At 45.4% G+C, this 24,267-nt stretch overlaps 1 protein-coding gene across 1 annotated transcript in view; it reads right to left on the bottom strand.

Annotated features, from left to right (window-relative positions):
* UBE4B (ubiquitination factor E4B) overlaps nt 1–23,265 on the bottom strand; it is a 34,404-nt gene extending 11,139 nt beyond the window's left edge. The window contains exons 1-17 of the mRNA XM_066334583.1: nt 23,238–23,265; nt 17,214–17,483; nt 14,384–14,519; nt 13,805–13,892; nt 13,246–13,390; nt 12,202–12,430; nt 11,317–11,718; nt 7,843–7,984; nt 7,242–7,342; nt 6,480–6,594; nt 4,887–4,970; nt 3,277–3,333; nt 2,830–2,946; nt 2,616–2,714; nt 2,076–2,189; nt 1,410–1,608; nt 1,052–1,190 (exon numbers count right to left, since the gene is read on the bottom strand). Of these exons, the coding sequence (XP_066190680.1) occupies nt 1,052–1,190; nt 1,410–1,608; nt 2,076–2,189; nt 2,616–2,714; nt 2,830–2,946; nt 3,277–3,333; nt 4,887–4,970; nt 6,480–6,594; nt 7,242–7,342; nt 7,843–7,984; nt 11,317–11,718; nt 12,202–12,430; nt 13,246–13,390; nt 13,805–13,892; nt 14,384–14,519; nt 17,214–17,483; nt 23,238–23,265 (2,465 nt within the window). The remainder of the gene's footprint in view (nt 1–1,051; nt 1,191–1,409; nt 1,609–2,075; nt 2,190–2,615; nt 2,715–2,829; nt 2,947–3,276; nt 3,334–4,886; nt 4,971–6,479; nt 6,595–7,241; nt 7,343–7,842; nt 7,985–11,316; nt 11,719–12,201; nt 12,431–13,245; nt 13,391–13,804; nt 13,893–14,383; nt 14,520–17,213; nt 17,484–23,237) is intronic.
* Between the last annotated feature and the right edge of the window lie 1,002 nt (nt 23,266–24,267).

Genomic DNA, 24,267 nt, shown 5'->3' with positions numbered 1-24,267 from the left:
CAGAAAAGCCAAGAGCTCTTCACTCTACAGCGCTGGATGGGGCCTGCTGCATCAGCAACTCCTGGGAAACAATTCTAAATAAGGAAAAAGCAGCAATTCCTTTTTCAAGCCAACATATGGCTTTTTTACAAGTAATCCACAAGCTGTTTATAGGAAAAGTTTTTCCTTTAACATGTACTGACTCTTCCTGCTCTGCTCCCTGCTGCTTCCCAGGTTCTTGGCCTGCATATGCTTTAAAAATGAAATCATTTCAAATGCAGTCCAAAAATCCTGTAATGAACTCATGGCATTACTGCCAAGGAACATTAACCAAAATGCAGTGGGTGCACTTATAAACAATGGAAAATACTGACGATACAAAAATCTGTTCTAATTTTAACAGAGTATTCTTTAAGGTTTAGCAACTGTAAAAGTCTATTTGAGTTTATGCCAAGAGAAACAGAAAACAGGAGTATCTTCGTGTTAACACCATAATGTATTTATCATTTTTAAAATAGCAAACCATATGCTGAATTACACGTGGAGAGCAATACCAGGAGTTCACTGGTGGAGGCTTCTTCCCCTGTCCCAAGAGTATGACAAATTCTCCTGTCTCAGAAGCTGAGGGGAAAAAGGTAAATATCCTCTGGGACGTTCAAAACAGCTCAGGCACAACTCCCAGTGTCTTGTTTCTGAAATGTGAAGTGACCTGCACAGTGACCTGACTATCAGACCCAGAAGCTGACACACTCCTGCAGCTCTGAGGCACTGATGCCCACACCACAGGGTATGATGAACACTGCTAGGCAGTGTCATCAATCCTAGAATGTTCTGAAGAGAGTTATCTTTTAAATTGAACGATCTTCTCACCAACTTGAGCTGCCTCCATCTCAGTGTTATTTCAATCCCTGGGCCCCTCCACACACCCAAAACCCCCAAGGGCCAAAAGCAGCAGAGTGCCAGAAGCCGAGGCGGTCTGCACCCAGCGAGAGTCTGGGGGAAACTGCTCTGCCCTTCCCTCTCTCCTTTCCTGCCCCGCAGAGGGGACAGCAGCCCCCAGGAGGCTGCAGACCTGTTGAGCTCCCTGATGGCACGCAGCCTGCGGATGTAGCGGCGGCAGCTGGGCAGGATGGACAGGTGGTGGGCGTGCAGCGTCAGGAAGAAACACTCCGTCGGGAACTTGGGCTCAGAAAACAGAGACTGGTCCCTGTCTGAGAAACAAAACACAGCACAGGCGAAGAAGTCAAAAAATGAACTGCCTTAGCTGGGGTGAGACCGCAAATCCAACTTCCTACAAAACAAGGAAAAGCAGGTAGCATCAGGAAAAGGGATTTAGGAAAAGGGAATTCTCCTCTGGACTCAAATACTTCCGTGTGCCTCCACATCAGAAGGCACAGTAACGTTTAACATATCTCAGTGAGAGTACTAACAAAGTTCAGCAGTCCAGGCTGCAACCTCCTCCATTGTTGCCTTCACTCTAGTCTCATCTGTGGGCAGCTCGATCCGACACCTGGGATGGAATATGTACATGGGATCAACCGTTTCCAGCTTTATCTTCGTGCTCAGCTGCTGCAGCACCCAGAGGAAGTTGAGCATGAAGCCATCTGTAGACACCAGGCGATCGTCTGTCTGTGGGGTGAGAAAGCAAAGGGCTGAGGACACGAGCTGAGAAGTGCCAAAATCCCATCCCTGTGGTTTCAGTGGAGCCAGGCCACTGCAGATCAGCACTGCTCCTTTTACACACACCACAGAGAGCCCAGCACTTTCCCAGCTGGGAAGGCAGAGTGTTAAACACAGCAACTGGAATGATGCCCTCAGAAATGCGGCAGGGCAAGTACAGAGCTTTGAACATGTAAGACAGAAGCCCTGTTATAGAAGTGACATCTCAGTTCTAAGAGAGGAAATAAACTGTTAAAATAGGTAAAACAGATTAAATCCAGAAATGGAAAATGCACCGAAACAACGACAGGGCTCCTTGCCTGTGGTAGCAGGCACTCAAAATTCTTCTGTCCTCCACTCCAGACCACCACTGCATGAGCCAGGTAGTGCTATTTGTGGGTGGATGAATCACAGGAGGAGCATTTCCCTTTATTTACCTGCATCTGAGCCTTCTTCATGTTGGCATTGACCACAGCTGCCATGTAGCCCAGAGCTGCCTCCCGCGTGTCCCCGTTCAGCAGGATGCTGTGCAGGATCTTGAACAGCTCTTGCTGCAACAGCAAACACACCCCTCTCAGCACCACAGTCCTGTGGGTTTATGTTCTACAGACCCCACACAACTCAGTAAAACTGCTCGTATAGACTTATCACCACCTTCATATGGTATCATGACATTAGCTAAACCAAAGATGCAAATACAAGAGTAGTGCAACACACTACTAACACAGTATGATTTACTCATCCTTTACCATGACCTGTAACTCATGACTAACTGATCTGATATTTCCTGAATTGGCTTACAGCCTTACAGAAATATTTGTAGAGCTCTAATTTTTTTCCCCAATTCATTTCATCCATATCCTGAAAGATTTGTGGTTTAAGACAGAAGCTAATTTTTTTAGATTATATTCTTCATCTATGTCAAGACCAAAAAGCCCACATACTATGCTCCTTTTTTAAGGACTGAGAGTACTTACCCTTGCTAATTCCAGGTAATGTTGCAGAGACTGGCTAACAACCCGGGTGTTCTCAAGAGTAATGGCAGGCCCTGAGAAGTACTTTTCAACTACTTTGTTCTGAAAGTAAGATGAATATTGGCAAATGTATTGAAATGTTCTGGGGAAGCAAAAAACCCCCTCACAACAAAAGAACCCCACCATGTTATTGCCAACATCCTTCTGTGTGACTTACATCATCCTCAGCAAAGACAGAGAGACTGAAGAAGGCTCCAAGGTAGGAAAGTCTTTGCAGTTCTCTTCCTGCACCTGTGCTTAAAGATTTGGGCAACCACAAGGGCAAAGAGACGACCTAAAAATAGGAGAAACAGCAAGTTCTTCAAAGCTGCCATGTCAGCCATCCTGCCTTGTCACCCTCCAAGAGCCAGTCATGGCAGAATGGAAACATTTCCTCAGTATTCCAGCAACACAAGCAACTCGTGTTTGTCCCAGTTAGAATCAATTCTCAGGGTAAATAAAGGATTCCCTCCACCAGCTTCATTCAAACTACTGTTTTGCATGAGAGGCTCCAGTAGCTCTTGCTTAGAGTTCTGGAGAACATTATCAGCAGGGACTGTACAACACCACCAAACTAACTGACATGGTTCTTCTCACTTGAAAAACTCCAACTGGAGACACTCACCAAACTGCACATGGGGTGTGTTTTCCCAAACTTGATTTCACAGAGTTCACATAGTGCCTATAAAGAAATCCCAGTAAAAATTACTTTTTGGAGTAATTCTTAAGTAACCTGTATGCAAAAATAAGCTTACTGTGACAAACTGCTGAAACAGAACCTTTCTCCCTTGATCAGAGGAAAAAACTTCACAATCACAGTGAAGATGTCCAAAGAGAACTAAAGCACAGCCTGCTGCCATTTGAGCTTTTACATCTGCTCCAAGTAAAGTCTCAAAAACACCAACATGTGTCACAGAATAACAAATTATTGCACTTATTTCAAGAATTAGCTGTGCAAATTGTTGTTTGCTCAGAATATGACAATGCCTGTGCTGGACTCCTGACGTGCCCCATTAAAACCAGTAACAATAATAAAAAAGAGCAATTGTTTAACCCATACACCAAGGCCTTTGTCTTCTGAATCAGAGTGGAAAAACGTCAGATGAACACAGAACCCAGGAACAAAGAATCCTATCCAAGATCTCCAGCTCACTTTAACTGCAGTGCAGAAAGAAGCAAGCAGTTGTGACAGAGGATTCTGCAAACACAAAGACACTGCTGGCTGTCCCACGTGTCCTGTGTTACATGTTCCCAGTCTCCACTTCTACTACAGTGAGTAACTACTACTCCATCCTTCTGCTGCACACCGTGCCAACCAGAGAGAAGGAAAACACAGACACATTTTCATGCAGTTCTTCTTTGCAGCCAGCAGCCAAATTTGTAGCAGTTCACAGACTGGGAGGATAACAAAAGAGCAGGAGAACACAAAACCAGAAAAATGGATGTTTTTTACCAAGTACCACAATTACTTAGATTGATCTGCAGCACCCCAGGCCAGCTGATTTCCTTAAGTACAAAATGAACCTGAGATGCAGCAGCCTTTTTTGGCATCATACACTGAAGATCCTTAAAGGATCCGAAGGTGTTAAGTGGACAATGCTCAATTTACCAAGAATCAAACTTGCTCTTTGTGGCCAAACACACTTTGCAGAAAGCTGGTTTGTTTTGTCAATAAAAGCAGCAGGAGGGAAGCAGACTTAGGACTCAAGTATGAATTTTAAAAAGACTAAAAATAACCCCCTCAGCTTTTCAGCCAGGGAATATAAAGATATTTTTCTCAGTAGATAAGACTCCAATTCAAATAATTTGGGGTTTAATGCAACCTATTTGAGTTTCCTCACATACAAAAGTTGAGTCTAATCATACAGTGGTATGGATATTGGGTGTTATTCCCCAGAATCTAAATTGAGAGTTTATTGGGATTTTATAACCATCCACAGTATTACAGTTATGCATGATGACATCGAGACATTTGATTAATTTCATATAAAGCAATACACACAAGCATTTGAGCAGTCCACTATACAAGCAGTTTTCATCAAGCTCAAGACATTACTGGCCTCACACTCTACTGAATTTTTAATGTTCTTTACACATCTTAATCTTCCTACAGAAGTTCAATAACAATCCACTAACCAAAAAGAATCCCCAAAATGTTGAAGTGCTATCTTGCTCAGAATCTGCACATTATCAGTGAACATAAAGGAACTGCTTCTAGGAATGGACAGTCCTTACCATAAGGGGATATTTAAAATTGTCACTATCGAGGGAGCACTCTTTGGAAGCCACAGCCAGGCCTTGTAAGATGGGAATAAAGATCTGTAAAAACACAAGTAAATTACTTTACTCAAGAACAGGAAGCAATCAAATGACTCTATTGCCATACAAAGCATGAAATGCCTGTTCATTCTTCAAACAGTGCAACTTACACCAAACAAAAACTTTTTGGTTTTTTTTTAAATTTGTATCAGTTAAGCCTGAAGGCTTTAGAGAGCATCCTAAGCTAAACCCCAAGTTGTTTGCTCCACTCTGAGCAATGGGCTGCTGCTCCACTGAGTTCTGCAAGGAAGTTCTGTGTGTGTGTAGACACAAACAAAGCTCTGCACAGGTGTCCAAAGGCCTCTTGCCCAAATGGGGATCATTTATTTGTCTGGGCTCTGATTTTGCATGATGTGTAAGCTGGTAAAGATAATAAGCAGCAGTTCAAGGGTTGTTAGGAAAGAGGAAGTGACTTAACAGGAACTTATTAATCAAAAGTAATTATACCCATTTAGTAAGTCCCAATGGCACAGTTCTCACAACTACACCCTCACAAAATAAACCCAGTGTAATTTTGCAACAACAACAGGAGTCCCACTGAATTTTAAAGTATATTGTGTTGCTCCTGTGAAGAGACAAAAAATGTTATTAAATCATATTCCAGAAAAGCATTACACAGGTGGCCACATGTTCAGCTCCAGCAACGCTTCTCTTCTCCAGGGCAGGACCTCTAACACTTTTACAATTGCTTTTTGTCAGTCTTAAATGTACTTCCCACTACATGAACCTCTACTAAAAGGACTCCAGACAGAAACATGAGTTATTAACAGTTCCTTGCACTACACATAAAAATATCTAATGCAATTCTTTGCAAAACTGGAAGGGTCAAAAGCCCTTTCAAAGGCCCCTTTACAGCCAAATCACACCATCCTGTGGAGTGCTAATTAGAGACAATTACAGCCTCACTGATCTGCTTTACACTATGCAGGCTGGAAGTTTGCTAGCTTTTGTCTTAATTATTTATCATCTCAGTGAGCTACTCTGACACACAGAACAGACCATCCCATGTTCCTCAGACATTCCCTCTGTAGGATGAAGAATCACTGGACCAGGATTTGTCAAGTGCTCTTAGCACCTTAGAGATAAATCACTGAAGATGCAAAGAAGGGTAAAGATTGCAAGATGGAAAACACTATAAATCTCAGGAGGATTACAGAAGATTGCTGTCTTAACATGTATATTTTTAGGATTTTTGTACAAAAGGAGGAAACCAAGATCAATCTTGCAATATACGCCTGCACATTCAAGTAGTCCACTCCTAGGTTAGTGTTGCAGCAAATGCACTTTTGATACTTAGAGCCAGCAAATACTGAAAGTCAGCTTTTTTCACAAAATGCTGTGAGTTAAAAAAAAGAACAAAACCAAACTCCAATTGCTTTAACAGGCTGCTAGTCCTAGAGGAAATAGTAGAGGACTACCAGACACTGACTAAACATCTGGAAATCTCCTCTCCCGGATATTGCAAATTACAAAACCGTGTGCTACAGCCACTTTTTACCTGTGCCTTACCTGTTTGAACACCTCTTCATCCTGGTAAGTTGTTCTCACCAACTCTTGAATGAAGCCAAATGGGAGATTCCTACACAGCATATATGGTACCAGCAAAGACTGCTGCTGCAACGACCTTCATTTGTATCAGAAAAAGAAAATTAAAATCTACTGATTATCCGCAGTAATATCTGCAAAAACGTCAGAGCAGCCACAGGCAAGGATGTGTCTGCAAGCAGGTTATCAATGGCTGGATACACCTATTCCTCCCACAGGGAACTCATCCTGTCAGCTCAAGGTTCTTGGGGAAAGGTCATTCTCAAACAGATGCCAACATCACACTTAAGCTAAGGAGGCTGGAAGGAAACAACAGCTTCTCTGTAGGAATTGGTTCCTCCTTCTACCCCCCTAATAACAAGAAACTCCCTTTGTAAAACTCAGCTGGTGAAGGAACATTTTTTTACATGTGTTTTTTCAGGTTAAAGAAGAACATGACATCAGTCTTTTCTGAATTAATGCAGTCACTACTTTTACCATCACTTTTAACTGCTTCCTAGCATTTTGAAAGGAGTGCCTCTTCTCTCCTCAGTCCCTGCTCCCCATTTAAACTGATTTTACCCAGACACAGTTAGAAGGCACTCACACTGCTCCCCATTAACTCATCACTTGTAAAGGAACAAAGTATTCCTCTGGCACAGAATTCCCTTGCTCCAACAACTGATCTTAATGGTTTTTATCTAATCCTGGGGCAGTCCAACTCAGATCTACATCAGGTGGCTTTACCTTGGTTGTGTTAAGGATCCCTGTAGCACCAAAGCAGCGTGGGAAATGCACTGGGATCGGATGTTGCTCAGTAACTGGCTCACTGTTGGCTGGCTACACATCTGATAAAAATAACTTTATTTTAATACAAATCAGAAATTAAATACAGGACGCACAGGAAGGACGATAAATTTATTTGTGCAGTATAAATGTAATATGCACACTAAGATTAGAACTGCTCCAGTTAAAACCTTCCTGATTATATATAAATAGTGTTGGTTGGTTGTTTTTTCCCCCAGAAGCAAAAGCTTGGAGTAGAGTACAGAACACTGACAGGGAGCTGCTCTCAAAAAAATGTTTTACATGGAATAAACTTGGATAAAATGCAGTAGACCAAAAGAGGAAGGATGATTTTTCTAAGAGTGCTTATTTAAGAGAAATAAAATACATGCATCACTCAAATTGGATGAATTAACAAGACAAGGGCCCCAATACATTCAATAAATCTACATCTACACCAAAGCCATTAAGAAGAAGTATCATTCCCACCAACTTTCCCCACTGCTGAGTCAGAGGAGTGTTTGTGACAGCACTGACACCACCTCCCTCATCTGAACCATACCTTTGGTGCTTTTCTCTCCTCTATTCCAACCCTGTCAAAACACTCGATGAGGTAGTTCAGCATCTCTGTCTCCTTACAGTTCTCAATGGTGAAGTGGTCACTGCAGGAATCGGAAACACTCGAGCTGCCAGAGCCTCCCACGCTTTAAAACACACAGAAAGCAGAAACAAAGCATTCAGTGGAGTTCTTCCCCTGTGCACAAACCATTCATGAGCACTCCTGTCACTGCTGGGCACACTCCACCCCATCACACACACGGCTCAGTGATCAGGGCCTTTCTGGGAAAATTCAGGGCCTTTCTGGGAAAATTCAGGGCCTTTCTGGGAAAATTCAGGGCCTTTCTGGGAAAATTCAGGGCCTTTCTGGGAAAATTCAGGGCCTTTCTGGGAAAATTCAGGGCCTTTCTGGGAAAATTCAGGGCCTTTCTGGGAAAATTCAGGGCCTTTCTGGGAAAATTCAGGGCCTTTCTGGGAAAATTCAGGGCCTTTCTGGGAAAATTCAGGGCCTTTCTGTCATCCATGGAGAGCTCTCCAGAGCTTGTCCAGCCCTGCAAGTCCAGAGCTGTAAGTGCCTTATCAAATAAGGAAGACAGCCACAAGGTGCATAAATCTGATGGGAATCACTAAATCCTGGTCTCACAGTGCAGCAAAGAAAACCAACAGCCTTGGGGTGGTACCTGACACTCAGGACACCAGAACCCTTCCACGCCACTGCTCAGAAGGGCAGAAATGTCAAAATTCTGTTAACACCACCAAAGCACAGGAGGCAGGAGCCTCCCACTGCTGAGAAGGGGCCTGGGCTGACACAGAGCTACACACTTTTGGTGCTCTAAGGAAGAAGAATCAATAAAACAGAGGCAATATATCCAAGCTACTGCTGCTTTTGACACTCCCTCATTCGAGATCATTTCATTTCAACTCCATTCATTTCAGTTCAGTAAAACACATCATTTCATTAAGCAGCACAGCCTCAGTGGGGAAAAGAAAACACTGATACTGTAAACACAAAAACTAAACCCACAAAACCAAAATCCTCCTCGAGATGAGAGAAATTGAACACAAAAGTGAGAACAGACCCACGACTCTGAATCTCAGATTTGTTATCTCAACAAAATTCCTCTCTACATCACAGCTTGACAAAGCTAATTAAAAGCAACATCCTCATTTAGCAAAAGAGACTAAAACCATTATATATTCACTTTATGTAAATGAAATCTAAAAACCAGCAATTACTTGGATGGTCTGCTGCAATTCTCAAAGAAAAGTCTGTGTACAGTCAGGATAGATTTGAATGAAGACCAATTTATAAGCCTCAGATCTTAAACTGGAAAATAAGACTACTGGTTGCCTTAAATGCAGCTTTTAAAAAACATATTTAAAACTACAAACTGGAACTGGACTTTCTTTAAACTAAAATAATTTACATTTCTATAACTGAGCCTTACAAATCTATTGTGCAAACTTAACAGTCCAACCAGTAAATCCAGGAAAGGTTATTACTGTTCACATGCTGAGCTACCAGATGCTTAAGAAACACAACATTCTAATAGCAGCAATCTCTGTTTGCAGAGAGATGTTTTCAGTTATTCAATTAAAACTAATCCATGTAAAACACAGCTCTATTGAACAGTGCTCAGTAACCACAAAATCATGCACATGGGGTTTTTTTAAATGGTCTCTTTTTAAAACCTCTTGCCTTCTCACAGCCAGCTTAAAAAATACTCTTTTAAGAACACAGATTTATATGAAAACCGACCAGTTCTAGAGTCATTCTGCTGAAGCTGTTCACTGCAGCAGTAGCTGCAGTATCCCAACACAAAGCTCATACATCCTTCACACACCCTGAATGCCTTGGTGTTTTCAGCATGCCAGCTGCTGCAGAGCTGCACAGCCACTGTGTTTATATTCCAACAGCTTACTGCTGCCTGCAAAACGCCAGGACACAATAAACACAACCCCAGAAGCACAGCAGAAACCCTGCCCAAAGCCTGGCAACTCAATCCAACATTTGGATTGAGCCACCGACAGGATAAAAACCAAACAAAACAGCGGGGAAAATAATCCCAAATTCCACATGCACCAGGCCCTCGTACAGCTGTGTTATCAAGTTCACTCTCCTGCAATCAGACTGGATTAGAAAAGAGGAGATGGTGCTTGGAAGGTGCATGTGCACCCTTGTCCTCAATTCCCAGTTTTCCATAGGAAAACACGCACATGATACACCAGGGATTTCTAATTACAGCCAGGGGCAAATACTGTTCCTTCTACTCACACAGCCCCAGAGAAGCTCCACTCAAACATCATCTCAGAACCACGTCCATTAGGCCTAGAACATTTCCCTTAGTCACACCTGCAAAGAGCTGACTAACTGCACTCATTACACAATTTACACAGCAACTTAAGGAGCCAGCCAAGTCACCTCCTTGGCTTCAGTTGTTCCCCAAATCACTCTGAAGATCACTTGACACTACACAGGCTGTTAGTTCCTAAACAACCAAACATGCAGGTTACATTCTCTTTCTGCAATACCTGGACCCAAACTGGACACAAGAAAAATCATCGTCTTCATTTTCTTCATCACTACTGTCCTCAGACACATCAGAAACACCAAGGAGGAGGAGGGAGAAAGGGTTGTCGTATAAACTACCACAACAAAAATGGAAAAGGCCATCAGATTTTTTAAACCAGAAGAAAAAGTAAATGGTAGCTTTTCTTTTTAGGTCTGTCAAAAATAATCTTCTCTAAACATGCAGACAATGGGTAACTTGGTGTTAGTAAAAACAGGACCATACCAACATGCTCTGTTACACTACTACAACTTACTCAGGTATCTCAATATACATCACACCTCTACAATCCAAAAATTGAAAAAGAATTTTTGAGACTAAATAAAAATTATGGCTGAAGTGGAATGTTCAGACATGACTGAATAATAAAGATTACAATTCTAAACTAATTACTTTAAAGCTGTGGTCTCAAAACCTTGTGTCTTTGTTTCTCCCTCCTGCAGGAATAAGGGATTCCAGGAACAGCCAAGAGAAGAAAAGCAATAGTACTGAGCCTGGCATTCTGAAATATGCTGATCTGTAATTTAAATCTGTGCACCAGGGAATCAAATCCAACCCAGTCCAGCAAGTAATGGCATTTAACAAATTAACTACGGCCCTACTGAGAAAACTGATTATGAGCAGGAGTTTCATGTGGTCTACCACCCAGCAGCAACAACTGAACAGAAAGCTTATAGTTTAACTGGAACGGACCTCCGAAGAGGAAGACATTAAAACCATACTGCTATCTCTAAAGTAATCACATCACACCCCAAACGCACACAGAGGTCAGAGACACCTGGTTAGCGAGTCAAGCTATTAGCGCAAACCCAAACGCAGGAACCAACTCGGGGTGAGTAGGGTGAGCTGAGCACACGGGTGAGCGGCTCCAGAGCACACAGCAAGCCCACCCTGCTGGGGTGCAGTACCTAGGAGGGATGCTGCTCTGGAAGGAGGGCCGCCCGCGCCGGGCGCCGGGCGCAGCGCCGAGCAGAGGCAGAGCCGTGGGCCAGCGCTGGGCTGGCAGGGCTGGCAGGGCTGGCAGGGCTGGCAGGGCTGCAGGGCCAGTAGCCACGGCTGGCAGGGCCGCAGGGCCAGCAGCAGCGGCCGCAGGGCCAGCAGCAGGGGCTGGCAGGGGGAGGCTCGGGCAGCGAGGCGCCGCCGAGGGATGGGTCACGGTGTAGGGGCGGTAGCGAGGAGAGCACGGCTGGGAGCACCAGGGGCTGCCAGAAATGGGAGGCACTGAACTGGCTGGTGGGGTAAGAGATGAACCAGTCATTGGTACATAGCTTGTGAAATTGGTAGGAGGAGCTGGACTAGTCCCATAGAGACTAAACCAGTTACAGGGGAAAAAGAAAACAAAAAAAGAAAAAAAAAAAAAAAGAGCGACAATTTAGGATGTGCAGAAAAAGGGTGAAAGAGATAAAATGAGCAAGAGAAGTTCTTGCCCTTCTGATGATTCTTCAGCAATATTTTTGCAGTTCACACACATTATCTTTTCTACTGTTGTTGAATAAAACTACGTCATAATCTACACACTTAAAAATCATGGTTTTCATTATGCAAGTTAAGAGAGATTTCTCAGCAGAAAACAGTTACATGGCTTGAATCTATCAAATACATTCCATGGCATGTATTTCCATGGCAGAGTATCAAAAATGGTGAAATGGAAGACACTCACATGAAAAAGAGTGAAAGACTTTAAAAATCCATTCTATTTATTGTTCTTGGGACACTTGTGTGCCCTTTTCTCTCTTCTAGTCTACCAACGAGTACTCAAGTGAAATCAGCATTCAGTTACAATCAGAAGTCACCTGGATAACGAGCTGGAACCAAAGGAGCCCACGTTACAGAACATGGGGCTGCTTCCAGGGTTGGAGCCCATGTTTAGGATGAGGCTTCTGTCAGGGGAGCGGGCGGCTGCAGCAATGGGCTGGGAGGTGGCTGTCAGGCTGGCAAAGGGGTTCTCGTCCCTCGCCTGGGTGGACATCATCAGCACTTCCATCAGAATCTGCCCAATCAAGTCCTTAAAATCTGAAAACACTGTTAAGAAGAAGAGAATCAATATCCTCACCTCTGTTTTCATCTACACACGAGTCAGGTGTAAACGTTAGCAGAGAAAAAAAGGACAGAAGCAGATTTCTGTGAATTGAGCGCTGGTTTTGGCAAAAACAACCCACTGACACATCTGTCATTATCACTGGCTATATTAACCTATAGTTCTGGAATTACAGCTAAACAAAAAACACAGCCTTGATGGAAAGCACAGAAGATCACAGATGACCCAATGCTCCTGCAGTTAGTTATGAAAGTTGTCTTGTGTGTTGCACTCTGTTTTTCACCCTGCTGTTGAGCTGGGCAAACTGTGCCAAAGAAAGGAAAAAAAACCAAGCACATACCTCCATATAAAATAATTGTTTTGGTCGTATCTTACAGCTAACGTAGAATATACAGTCTGTAACATGAAATAATCAGGAATTTCTGGCTTATCAAATTAACTGCTAGATGTCGACTATGATGCAAGACAATCCTTTAATTCACTAAAATGTTTCTGAAAAAATAACCTGAAGCAGAAATGTGTTGTGGACCCACACATTATTTTGAGGACAAAAAACACAATCAACACGAGGAGAGCAATTGATAAAAACAGGAGCTATGAGGGCATCAGTCCCACATTCCTGCTCCAAGATTCCATTTCCTGCTCCATCTGCTGACAGCAGAGGTGGAAATGGAGCAGAGACCACAAGCAGGTGGCTCTGGTATTGCAGCAAAGGGATAAAAAGGTAAAAATAAAGAGTGGGGAACATGCCACTGAAGAGAAAGAACCCTGCCAAAGTGTGTCCTGCTCAGGTACCCACCTTCCTTTGGGTTCTGCTTGAACTGGGCAGAGAGTGAATTCAGGAAAATAACATCTCTGTCTCGGTCCTTCCAGGAGACTCTGAAGATCTTACAGACCAGCTGTAGAGCTTGTTCCTCTGACACTTCTGACCCCGACAGTGGTTCCTGGAGGGGACAAAACAATCAACACCTCATTTGCACTTCTATTAGTCAATGTATATGAGATAAATAACGTGCAACAATCTTTCAAAGCTGCTTAAAAGATGTTTCTTCAGGCCTACTGTGTATTAAAAAATTGATGTGGGCATTAATAGTTCACTTTTTTGTAAGATATAGAACAAATTATTTCCTTCAGTTTTCAACTATCTTTTGTAAACCAATCTGAGATATCAAAATGCAGCTCTGGTATTGGGAGTTTTGACATTTTTTTTCCTTTCACACAAATTTTAGTGAGAAGATGCAGTGAAGGAATTGTCTGCAGATGACAGCTGAGGTCAGTTCCAGGACCAGCTGCATCCTCTCCAAAGCACAGGCTCAGTCTGAGGAGCTGAGGGAGCTCCTGCCTGCCCCAAGGCCCACCTTGTCTGTGAGGCTCCTTTTCTCCCTGCGATCGTTCTCATCCACCTCCATGTTCTCAATTCCTGAGTCCACATCTACCTGGGACATGCTGCAGGGGGACACAAGGGAAAAAGACCGTGAACTTGCAGAAAGTTGCAGACAGTCCTCTGTAAGATGCTGGCTGAAAGAGTGTACCCTTCAACAGACACAGCAGAGAAACAGCAATTAAAATCAGTGGTTGATAACTGTTTCTCATATTACATTTGAGTTCTGAATTTCTGCAGTAGGCAATACAAATTACACAGCTATCACATCCCACAACCTTTTTCTTTTCAATAGAGTAGCTGAATTATCCCCACCAGACATGCTCATCTCTTAATGTCTAAGATAATGTTTTGTCTTCTACCACTGTAGGCCAGGAACCCCCATTAAAACCCGGCTAAGAAAAGCATTACAGTGGTCTGAACACAGAGATTCTCAGGTATTAACCCCACTGCATTAACACAGCTGGGAGGGAGAGAGGGCAGAGCCTTGTCCTGTAAGAGGCTTCAACACCAGCACTGTGCCACATCTGCCAGCTGTCACAAGCTGCATTTTTACCTTTTCTCACAGGAGACACTATCAATGTCCATGCTCTGAGACCGAGAGAGGGACTGAGATTGGGTTTCAAGGCTGTTTGATGGAGAACTGCTGAGGGAACTCACTCCTTCGCTGCTCTGGCTTCGGTGGGCTACTCCTAAAGAAAAGGCACCACCAAGATTACTGCTACAGCAGTGAGAAGGCACTACACGTTATTTGGATGGAAAAGGAGAGGAAATACTGTTTTTCAATCCAGCTCTTAACCATTCTTAGCAGTGCATTAGGAAATGAAAGCTAATAACCATACTTGACTACAGATAATCACATTTTCTACCTCCCCTTGCAGCAGCAATGTAGGAATGCTTACCTGCATTAAACAAAGAACAAAGACAAATCTGCATCCACGAAATGCCCAGAGATTCACTCCTATAAAAACTGATCTCTTATAAGATTGCTCTGTCTACTACCCTAAGACACTGTCAGAGCCCCTCCAGAGACTGTCCTGTCAGAACAGGACCAACACTGGGACATTACAGTGGAGGTTCATCATCAGTTATAAAGGGGCAACAAATATTCCTTGAGTTCTTCATCTCTCCTCCTTCCTCTTCCCCAAGAAAATCTACCTAAGTCAGTGGGCAAAAGAGACCAAAGCAAATGGGGCTCACGGGGGCAAAGGGCTGCATTGTTCTGCATTCCCTTGGGGTCTCACTCTTACAGCCAGGAAAATGTACTTTACAGTGATGCTGCAGCACTCATTACAGCCCTCCTCAACCCTCCCTACCATCTTTTCACACAGATCTTCCAGAATTTACTTGCATCTGCACTTTGCCAGATCAGGTACACAATAAATACCCAACACTGAAAGTTCCAGTTGTCACTGCTAACACTGGCTTTAGGTTCTCTAAGGTATTTTCAAAATACATATAAAATAGTGATATTTTCCATGAAATTGATTCCTGTGTTTGAGCTCACCACAACAGACTCCTTAGAATAATGGATTACAAGGACACTATTCTGCTGGAGCTGCTCTCTGTGTGTCCAAATGAATTAAATCCTCTGCAGTCACTTCAGTGTGCTGCTGAAAGGAACTGCTGCAAAACCACACAGCATTAGCTGAGTCTTCATCTATGCTACATAAACACACAAGATAAACCGTTATGAACGTTTTTTCCTGATCCATTCCCCAATTTAACCATATCTTTTACCCTGATGTGAAAAAGACACACATTATTAAACAGCTGCACAAATGGCACTGCAGGAAGCAAACACTAGAAACTCCAGCTTTGGACCATCTGCCAATCCAGTCAGGTCCTGTCCTGGGGAATTCCTAAAGCAGAAATCTCCAAGGTCTTCACTGTCTGAGCACCTCAAACCACGAGAAACCTGTCTGCCAATACCTGAGCATTTCTACCTCCAGGGACACATTTCCACACCTCCTGCCCTGCTGACAGCATTGTTTACCCAGTTGTGCCCCAGGATGGATCGGGACCTCCTCTGTTTGAAAATTAAACATTTACTTTTCCTGGGTTAGTTTCCACTTGTATTAAGCCCACGATCCCCCTCACCACACAGCTGCCACGGACAGCAGAGGAACAAATACTCCTTTCAGCAAGAGTCAGAGCTCAGATGGACTAAAACAGCCATGGAACCACAGGCTGAGGGAACACAGGCAGTGAACTCTGCACTGCTCTGAAAAAAAAGTCACCTCCACCTCTGGGTTGCTGCCTTTAATCGTGAGGGCGATACAGAGTGTTAAATTCCATCAGCAATGAGTTTATCTCAGGAAATGCTTCTGATAGCTTTTATCTGTCCTGCTCTGGATGCAAGGAAACAAAACGAGCAGGAAGGAGTCACTTCTAGGTGTTTCTGAACAGCGCTGTAATTACACTGCAAGATTTATGCTATAAAATACTCTACTTGCCAAAGGGAAAACCAGAAAATTCCAGAAGCAAATAGATAAATGCTAACGAGTTCTGCAAGCTCATCAAGGACCATTGGAAAAATGTTATTTCTATGAAACTATTAGAAATCATATTGAAAACCTGGTTAGAACCATCTCAACATTTGTTTCGGGATGGTTTTGAGAACCTCTGAGCTCAATAACACAATATGCAAAACAATTTGTTTTCAGATAAAGATCACAATACTGGAAAACATGCCAATTTGTCCTGATTTCTAAGTCAGATAACTTGAAATAAAAATTAATTTCTGATAGGTCAAACGTGGTATAAATACATGAATTTTGTCTTCACCTCTCTATACAGCAACCCTCCCAACTTCCCCTGCTTGCTGCACTCATATGATTTTACCAGATCAGCTATTTGTTGCATCTTCTGAAATAAATACAATTTGTAAATATTCTGCTTGTATTCCCTCCAGTAAATAGTGAAATTGGCAAAGTAATGCAAAGCAGAAATCAAATACTTCATCCTTACACTGACAATGCCCAGTCACAGCTTCCTATTTTTAATTGTGCTGAATGCTTGCAACTAAAGATCAAAAATTAACTTGAGACTGATTGCTAAAATGTACCTAGAAACCAATCAATAGAAACTGTGTTGCAAGACTTGAAAGGGATTTTCCTGTCTCCTTGACACATCTTTTCCATAATACTGTGCAATAACTTTATTACAAACTTCCTCAAAGCTTCGGTAACCCATTTGTAAGCGCCACCAGTTTGCTCACACCTGGAAAAAAACTGTAAACGGAATAAATGGAAAACCATTTATTACTTGGAGGATTTGAACAAGAAGTACAGTCGTTCACCGTTTTGCAGGGTTTGTTTGTGAGGATGGCTTTCAGCGAGAGCAGCAGCGCTGCAGAGTGAGGAAGAGGCAGGGCTGCAGCCTACCTGATGCCCCGATGGGAGAGGTAGCTGGGGTCATGCTGTGCACGTTGAGGCCCAGGCTGTGCGAGGGCCCCGGCGCTGGGGCCGTGCCCGGGGGCGTCTCTCTCTGCGGGGACGTCAGCGGGGTGCTGGGCTGCGACGAGGAGCCCCCTGCCAGCCGTGCCAGGCGCCTCCGGCGGATCTGCGGGGACAGAGAGCGCGGTGAAACTGTCTGCGGGGACAGAGAGCGCAGTGAAACTGTCTGCGGGGACACAGAGAGCGCGGTGAAACTGTCTGCGGGGACAGAGAGAGCGCGGTGAAACTGTCTGCGGGGACTGGAGCCCCTGGTCTGCGGGGATCTGAGCCCTGGGTCTGTCTGCAGGGATCTGAGCCCTGGGTCTGTCTGCAGGGATCTGAGCCCTGGGTCTGTCTGCAGGGACACAGAGAGCACGGTGAAACTGTCTGCGGGGAGAGAGGATGGTGAAACCATGTGTCTGCGGGGACTGGAGCCCCTGGTCTGCGGGGATCTGAGCCCTGGGTCTGTCTGCAGGGATCTGAGCCCTGGGTCTGTCTGCAGGGACACAGAGAGCGCGGTGAAACTGTCTGCGGGGACACAGAGCACGGTGAAACTGTCTGCGGGGACACAGAGCACGGTGAAACTGTCTGCGGGGACACAGAGCACGGTGAAACTGTCTGCGGGGACACAGAGCACGGTGAAACTGTCTGCGGGGACACAGAGCACGGTGAAACTGTCTGCGGGGACTGGAGCCCCTGGTCTGCAGGGACACAGAGAGCACGGTGAAACTGTCTGCGGGGAGAGAGGATGGTGAAACCGTGTGTCTGCGGGGATTGGAGCCCCTGGTCTGCAGAGATCTGAGCCCTGGGTCGGCGGGGACACAGAGCATGGTGAAACTGTCTGCGGGGACTGGAGCCCTGGGTCTGTCTGCGGGGATCTGAGCCTGGTGAAACTGTCTGTGGGGATCAGATCCCCTGTGCCTGCAGAGATCTGAACTCTGTCTGTCTGCAGGGATCGGAGCCCTGGGTCTGTCCGGAGAGAGCCTGGTGAAACTGTGTCTGCAGGGATCTGAACTCTGTGTCTGTCTGCAGGGATCTGAGCCCCTGTGCCTGTCTGCAGGGAGAGAGAGGCTGGTGAAACTGTCTGTGGGGATCAGATCCCCTGTGCCTGCAGGGATCTGAACTCTGTCTGTCTGCAGGGATCTGAGCCCTGGGTCTGTCTGCAGGGATCTGCAGGGGGAGAGAGAGAGGCCCAGTGAGCCCCTGTGCCTGTCTGCAGGGATGTGAGCCCCTGTGCCTGTCTGCAGGGAGAGAGAGGCCAGTAAAACTGTCTGCAGGGATCTACAGGGAGAGAAGCCTGAGTGGACCCTGTACCTGCACAGCCAGTCCACCTGCAGCTCCCCCAGAGCAGGGCTGGCTCCTGCAAACACTGAAGCCTTCCCTGGAGCCTGCTCAGTGGAGCTGGGCTGGCTGCCCTCCCTTTGCTCTGTGTCACAGCACCACAGTATCCCCCACGTTCCAATTTTTAGTATGTATCTGCTGCCTTGGAAAGCCATTTGCACTGGGAATGCTGCGTTTGTCCCTCGAGGGGTTGTGTAAGACCAGTTTAACATTTACTGCTCAGCAATTTCAAAACCTGCAATACTCCTCCCCATTTACTTTGGCATTTGACAAACCGTGTTAATGTGATAAAAGGGACGACGTGAACGCGACCTTTGCTTGAATTTCACACCACATGATACCACCACACCCGTGCTAAAGAAGACCCAGCTTAAAGGTGTTCAGGACCACCACTGTCCAAATTAATCCAGAACAGAACTGCAACACCAAAAACACGCACCCTGTGTGCTGGACAGAAGCACCTTGACAGGTAAAGACAGAGTGAAAAACATCTCCTATCACCTAGAGATACATCACAAAGAATTTTTAAAACAGCTGTCGTATGTTACCTTTAAGATAGAGAAGCATCTGCCTTCAAAATCCAACTACAGAAAACTGTTATGAACCTGATTATTAAAAACAGTATGTGATCACATTACACTAATAGTACACATGAAAATCAGACAAAACTTATAAAACTAGATTTATAATGCTTCAAGTTTCACATAAACAAAAATCAGAAAAGAAATTATTTATTATCACAGGCTGACTCACAGGATCTGTGCCCAAAGCTTATATCTTTGGCTTGAAATAGGCCCAAAATAAAACTATCCTATTTGAGGATGTCAACTCCCTGCAAAAATCAGCAATTTCTGTTATTCTCTTTGTATTATGACACTCAAGTGTTGCACACAACTTAAAAGTTTTCATTTCTGCTCATAGGCCTAAAGAACTGCCAGGCAACTGAAAGAGTGAACAAAAGATTTGTGTCAAGTCAATGTCTACACTACATTGCTGTATCATTTAATGGCCTGTGAAACCTTCTCCAACAGGAAGAAGAACAGATCAAATTAAATCAGACTTCAAAAACTGTGGGAAAACAGTGTCTGGAACTACATCTCCCTCCACGACAGGTGTCACCACATGAACATGGAAAGCTAGAATTTTTTTTAAGACTCAGAAAAATAGCTATGAATAGAATCTCTAATCCTTCCTCCCTGTCAAATAAAATAGGGGAGCTTAATGCAGAAATAAATTGTTCAGCTTCACCTTTAAGTAAAAGGAATACATATTAGGGTCTGAACAAAGTAACATTAAAATGTAAATAAACTCCGAATATTTTTACCACTGACAGATACAGAACTGAGGGTACATGGACCAGATGTTAAAGAACCAGATCTGATTCCTGGATACCCCAAGATGTCATATTCCTCCAGCTTTATATAAAACTATTACAGGACCCTGAAGTTTGATCTGAAGACTAGGAAGTTTGAAGTGAGAGACCAAAGAGGAGAAACATACTATGCCAAAAAGGCCGAGGACAGGCTAAAATAAAAGGTTGAAAAGCTTTTGAAAAAGCTTGACATCAAACTGGTGGACACATTCTGTCCAGTGAATTCCCTGAGTCTGCAGGGTGAAGAGCAGGAGGGGAGGGAAGATGGGCTTTTTGCTGAGGGCACAGCTGGGGGCTCAGGAGACACAAGGCACAAAGGAGACCCCAACCTGCTGCCTCACATTACACAAATACCAGGGCAGAAGTGTGGCAGCTCCCTCCAATTAACCTGCTCCCATCTCACACTGAATGACTGCCCAAATTACCATGAAGCAGCACAAAGCTGGGGGCTTAAAATAATGTTTTAGGGAAATTCAGGGTATTTGAATAATCCCCAACCCTTGATTTCAGACCTGAGCCAGTGACATATGACAAAGCTGTTACGTGTCATGATGTTACCTAAGAGTGACAAGGTTTTCAGTCCTAACTATTGCACAGGCATTGCTTGCTCCACAGCTCATCCTCCCTGCAGAGCACAGCTCTGGAACACACAGTGTAAAGGCTCAAATAAATAAAAAACACCTAACTGGCTGAATGGGAAGAGCACATTGCTTTTTACCTAGTACAGTTTTTGCTGGACACATCTGGACTACATCCAGACTACATCCAGAAATAGCAGTTTTCAGAAATACATTTCTGATCTACATGGACTTCTTAAAAGCTGTTAGCTGCATGCAGCACAACAAAAAATGTAAAAATAGCACCCTGCTAAAGATGGGTGACTGACAACTGAATTTTGCACCAGGTAGTAAAGATTCAAGCAGGAAGGCTAGTCCCTCAGGCTCACACACACCCAGGTAAAAAACACTGTATCAGTATCTGCTGTAGTGGCAACAGCCTAGTGACACTCTAAAGAAATTTCTTGTTCAACCATAATGTAGAAGAGTTCCAAATCTGCACAAGAAATGGTAATTTGGATTGATAGCTGTATTTCTGTTGTATTCATTAGAGCATGTTAAACTGGTTTAAGAAACGCTTCATTTTTCTGGTGCTGGTGGTCATGTTCTGTGCTCAGAAAATGCCACTCAAAAATCACGTACATGTTGAAAGATGACAAACTTACATTGCTCTTTCCCACTTTATGTTATGTTCAGCTGGATTCTGCTCTTCTTTGTGAAGTCTCTGTTCTCATCCTGTGCTAAAATTCACACACTAAGAAGGAAATTTCTTTTTACCCCCTCCTAAAAACTTTACTATGGTCTGTACTGAATTACAACTTCTAGCGCATTAACAAACACTGAGAAAATGTCAGTGAGAGACACTGTTAACAGGAGGGTAAAATATCTTCTTGGAACTAAAATATATGTATGATCACCTATGTATCTCTTCTTTTTAAGCTGCAACCCATTAGTGTAATATTTAATTATGGTTTGGTAACAGAAGATAACCTTATCTGTAAGAGCCTTGCAATTAAACTTCCGTTAAGTATTTGTTCACTTTCAGTCACTGCCTGAAAAAAAGCCTGAATCTGAAGAAGTCACATACAGCACATTTCAGAAGGTTATTTTTCAGAATAGCCTGATCCAGGCCCACTGTGCCAAGTGACAGCAAAGTGGAGATGTGGAGGAACATTAAAATCGACTTGGCTCTGACTTTTCAGTGAGGGATCCATTAATAACAAGAAATGACACCGTGGCTCTGCTAAAATGACACAAGACTGTCACAAGCAATCACCTAAAAGACCATTTGGTTTGGTATTTGCTGAACTGGACAAGAAGGACACAGAAAAGTCACTCGAGACAAACATTTGGCCAAAAAAAGTGGCTGAGTCCTCACTGGAGAACTCTCTTCCTGCAGCCTCAGATCCATGATGCAGTGGTTTTGATGATGTCAGTAAAGTGCTGAGGCAGTGACACAAATAAGCCCACATAGGTTAAATAACTCTGGAATTAATCACAGAACACCTCAGGATCAGGGCAGTTTAACAATGAGAAGACCTGCACGTAAATAAAGTACTCAGGAAATACACCTGTACAACTGGAGATCCTTTTCCACAGCAGACTTACAGCACCAGGGTCCCATCCCACTCCTCCCAACACGGGAGTGAACTCCTTTCCTCAGGGCTTCCACAGAGCACGAGGACCTTCACCAAGTAAACAGCACAAAGTATTTTCTCCCAGATCATGATGCAACACAGCAGGATTGCTAAACCGTGACAGACAACATCATCAAAAACATTCCAACTTTTTAAAATACAAATCTAAGTCACGGCAGCAGATACTCTGCTCCACAGTCCCACTGTAAGATATGGACAAAACAAAAATATTTTCTTTTGATCTTCCCTGGAATACAAGTACAGCACTGAGCCTGTATTTTAGCAGGTCCAGTACAATACACTTTGATTGAGGATTACACTGGGACAGGGGGAAACTCCCTGGATCCTGCTATAATATATCCAGGACACAATTAATTTGGAAATCCTCTAATAGACAGGCAAAATTTAAGACCTTATTCTATATTAAAAAAACAAAGGAAAGCAGCATCTCTTAAAAGAAACAAGGACCAGCTCACCTTATCCACATATTTATGTGAATAGAATATATACACTATAGATAGATGGCTGCCAATTACAGCATAACACTAGGATTCTTCAGTGAAAGATGAAGATCTTCAATAAATTAAGAAAATCAAAGAAAGCACTGAAGAACTGACAAGCCTGATTGAAGCTGCTTCAGGAAGAAACGATGCTAAATATAATACCACGAACACACCCATCTTGCTTCTCAGCAGTCTAAGGAAGGAAAATTTTGAGTGTTTTACTATGTTAAAAGGTTGGGTGCCTCAAAGCACACACAAAGAACACATACACGCCTAGTACTGGCCACAGAGAGGGCACACGCTGCAGACAAAGGCCACCTAGCAGATGGAAGCAGAGAATAAAGAATTAACCAGGAGAGCAGCGACCCAAGCCCAGGGGCGAGCCGGGGGTCGCGGGTCAGGGACAGCCGGGGACAGGAGGAGAAACACGGAGCACAGACACGGGCCGAGGCAGAGCTTTTCGGGCTCGCTCCCTGCACACGCTGGGGCCCGCGCAGGGCCCGGCCCGGCCCGGCCTCTCCCCGCGGAGCCCACCCGCCCCCTCAGGCCCCGGCCCCGCGCACTCGCCTCGTCCGCGCTCAGCTCCTCCATCGCCTTCCTCTTAATGGTGCCCGGAGGGAGGGCGCGTTCCTCCGGCCCGCCGCGGGGCCGCTCCGAGGCAGCGCTCTCCTGCCGCCGCTGCCCCCCGGGCCGCCTCACAAGGGCATCTCCGGGGCGACCGCGCCGCGCCTCGCCCGCCGGCAGCACCGCCGCCCCCGGCCCGCTCCCCGCCGCCCGCCCGCGCCTCGGCTGCCGCCGCGGCCGAGGGGAAGCCGCCCTCCCGATGGCCCGATGGCCCCGAGTCCCTCAGAGCTCCCGAGCCCGGCCCCCGCCCGCCCGCGGCCGCTGCCCCGCGCAGAGATTATTCATCAAAACAACAGGGCGGCTGCGGCCATCTTGGGGATCACGTGACCCCGCGGGGGGCCGGGCACGCCGGGGCCGCGCGCGCGCCGCGTCGGCCAATGGGAGCGCGCCGAGGGCCGGGAGGGGCGGGGCCACGCGCAGCTCCGACCCGGCGGGAGGGGCGGGGCCCGGGGGGCGGGACATGGGCGGGGCCCGGGAAAGGCGGGACCGGGGCTCGATAGGGGGCGGGGCCTCGAGGGGCGGGGCCCGGGTGGGGCCTGGGGATCGTGAGGGGACCGGGGATCGTGAGGGGACCGCGGTTCGTGAGGGGCCCGGGGTTCCTGAGGGGACCGGGGATCGTGAGGGGACCGGGAATCGTGAGGGGACCGGGAATCGTGAGGAGAACGGGATTCCTGAGGAGAACGGGGTTCCCGAGGGGACCGGGGATCGTGAGGGGACCGCGGTTCCTGAGGGGACCGGGGTTCGTGAGGAGAACGGGGTTCCTGAGGGGACTGGGGATCGTGAGGGGACCGGGGATCGTGAGGAGAACGGGGTTCCTGAGGAGAACGGGGTTCCTGAGGGGACCGGGGATCGTGAGGGGACCGCGGTTCCTGAGGGGACCGGGGTTCGTGAGGAGAACGGGGTTCGTGAGGGGCCCGGAGATCGTGAGGGGACCGAGTTCGTGAGGGGACCGAGTTCATGAGGGGCCCG

The sequence above is a fragment of the Sylvia atricapilla genome, chromosome 22 (genome assembly GCF_009819655.1).
Source record: "Sylvia atricapilla isolate bSylAtr1 chromosome 22, bSylAtr1.pri, whole genome shotgun sequence".
Lineage (NCBI taxonomy): Eukaryota > Metazoa > Chordata > Aves > Passeriformes > Sylviidae > Sylvia > Sylvia atricapilla.
Note: the sequence above shows the minus strand (reverse complement) of the source record. Positions and strands in the feature narration are given on the sequence as shown.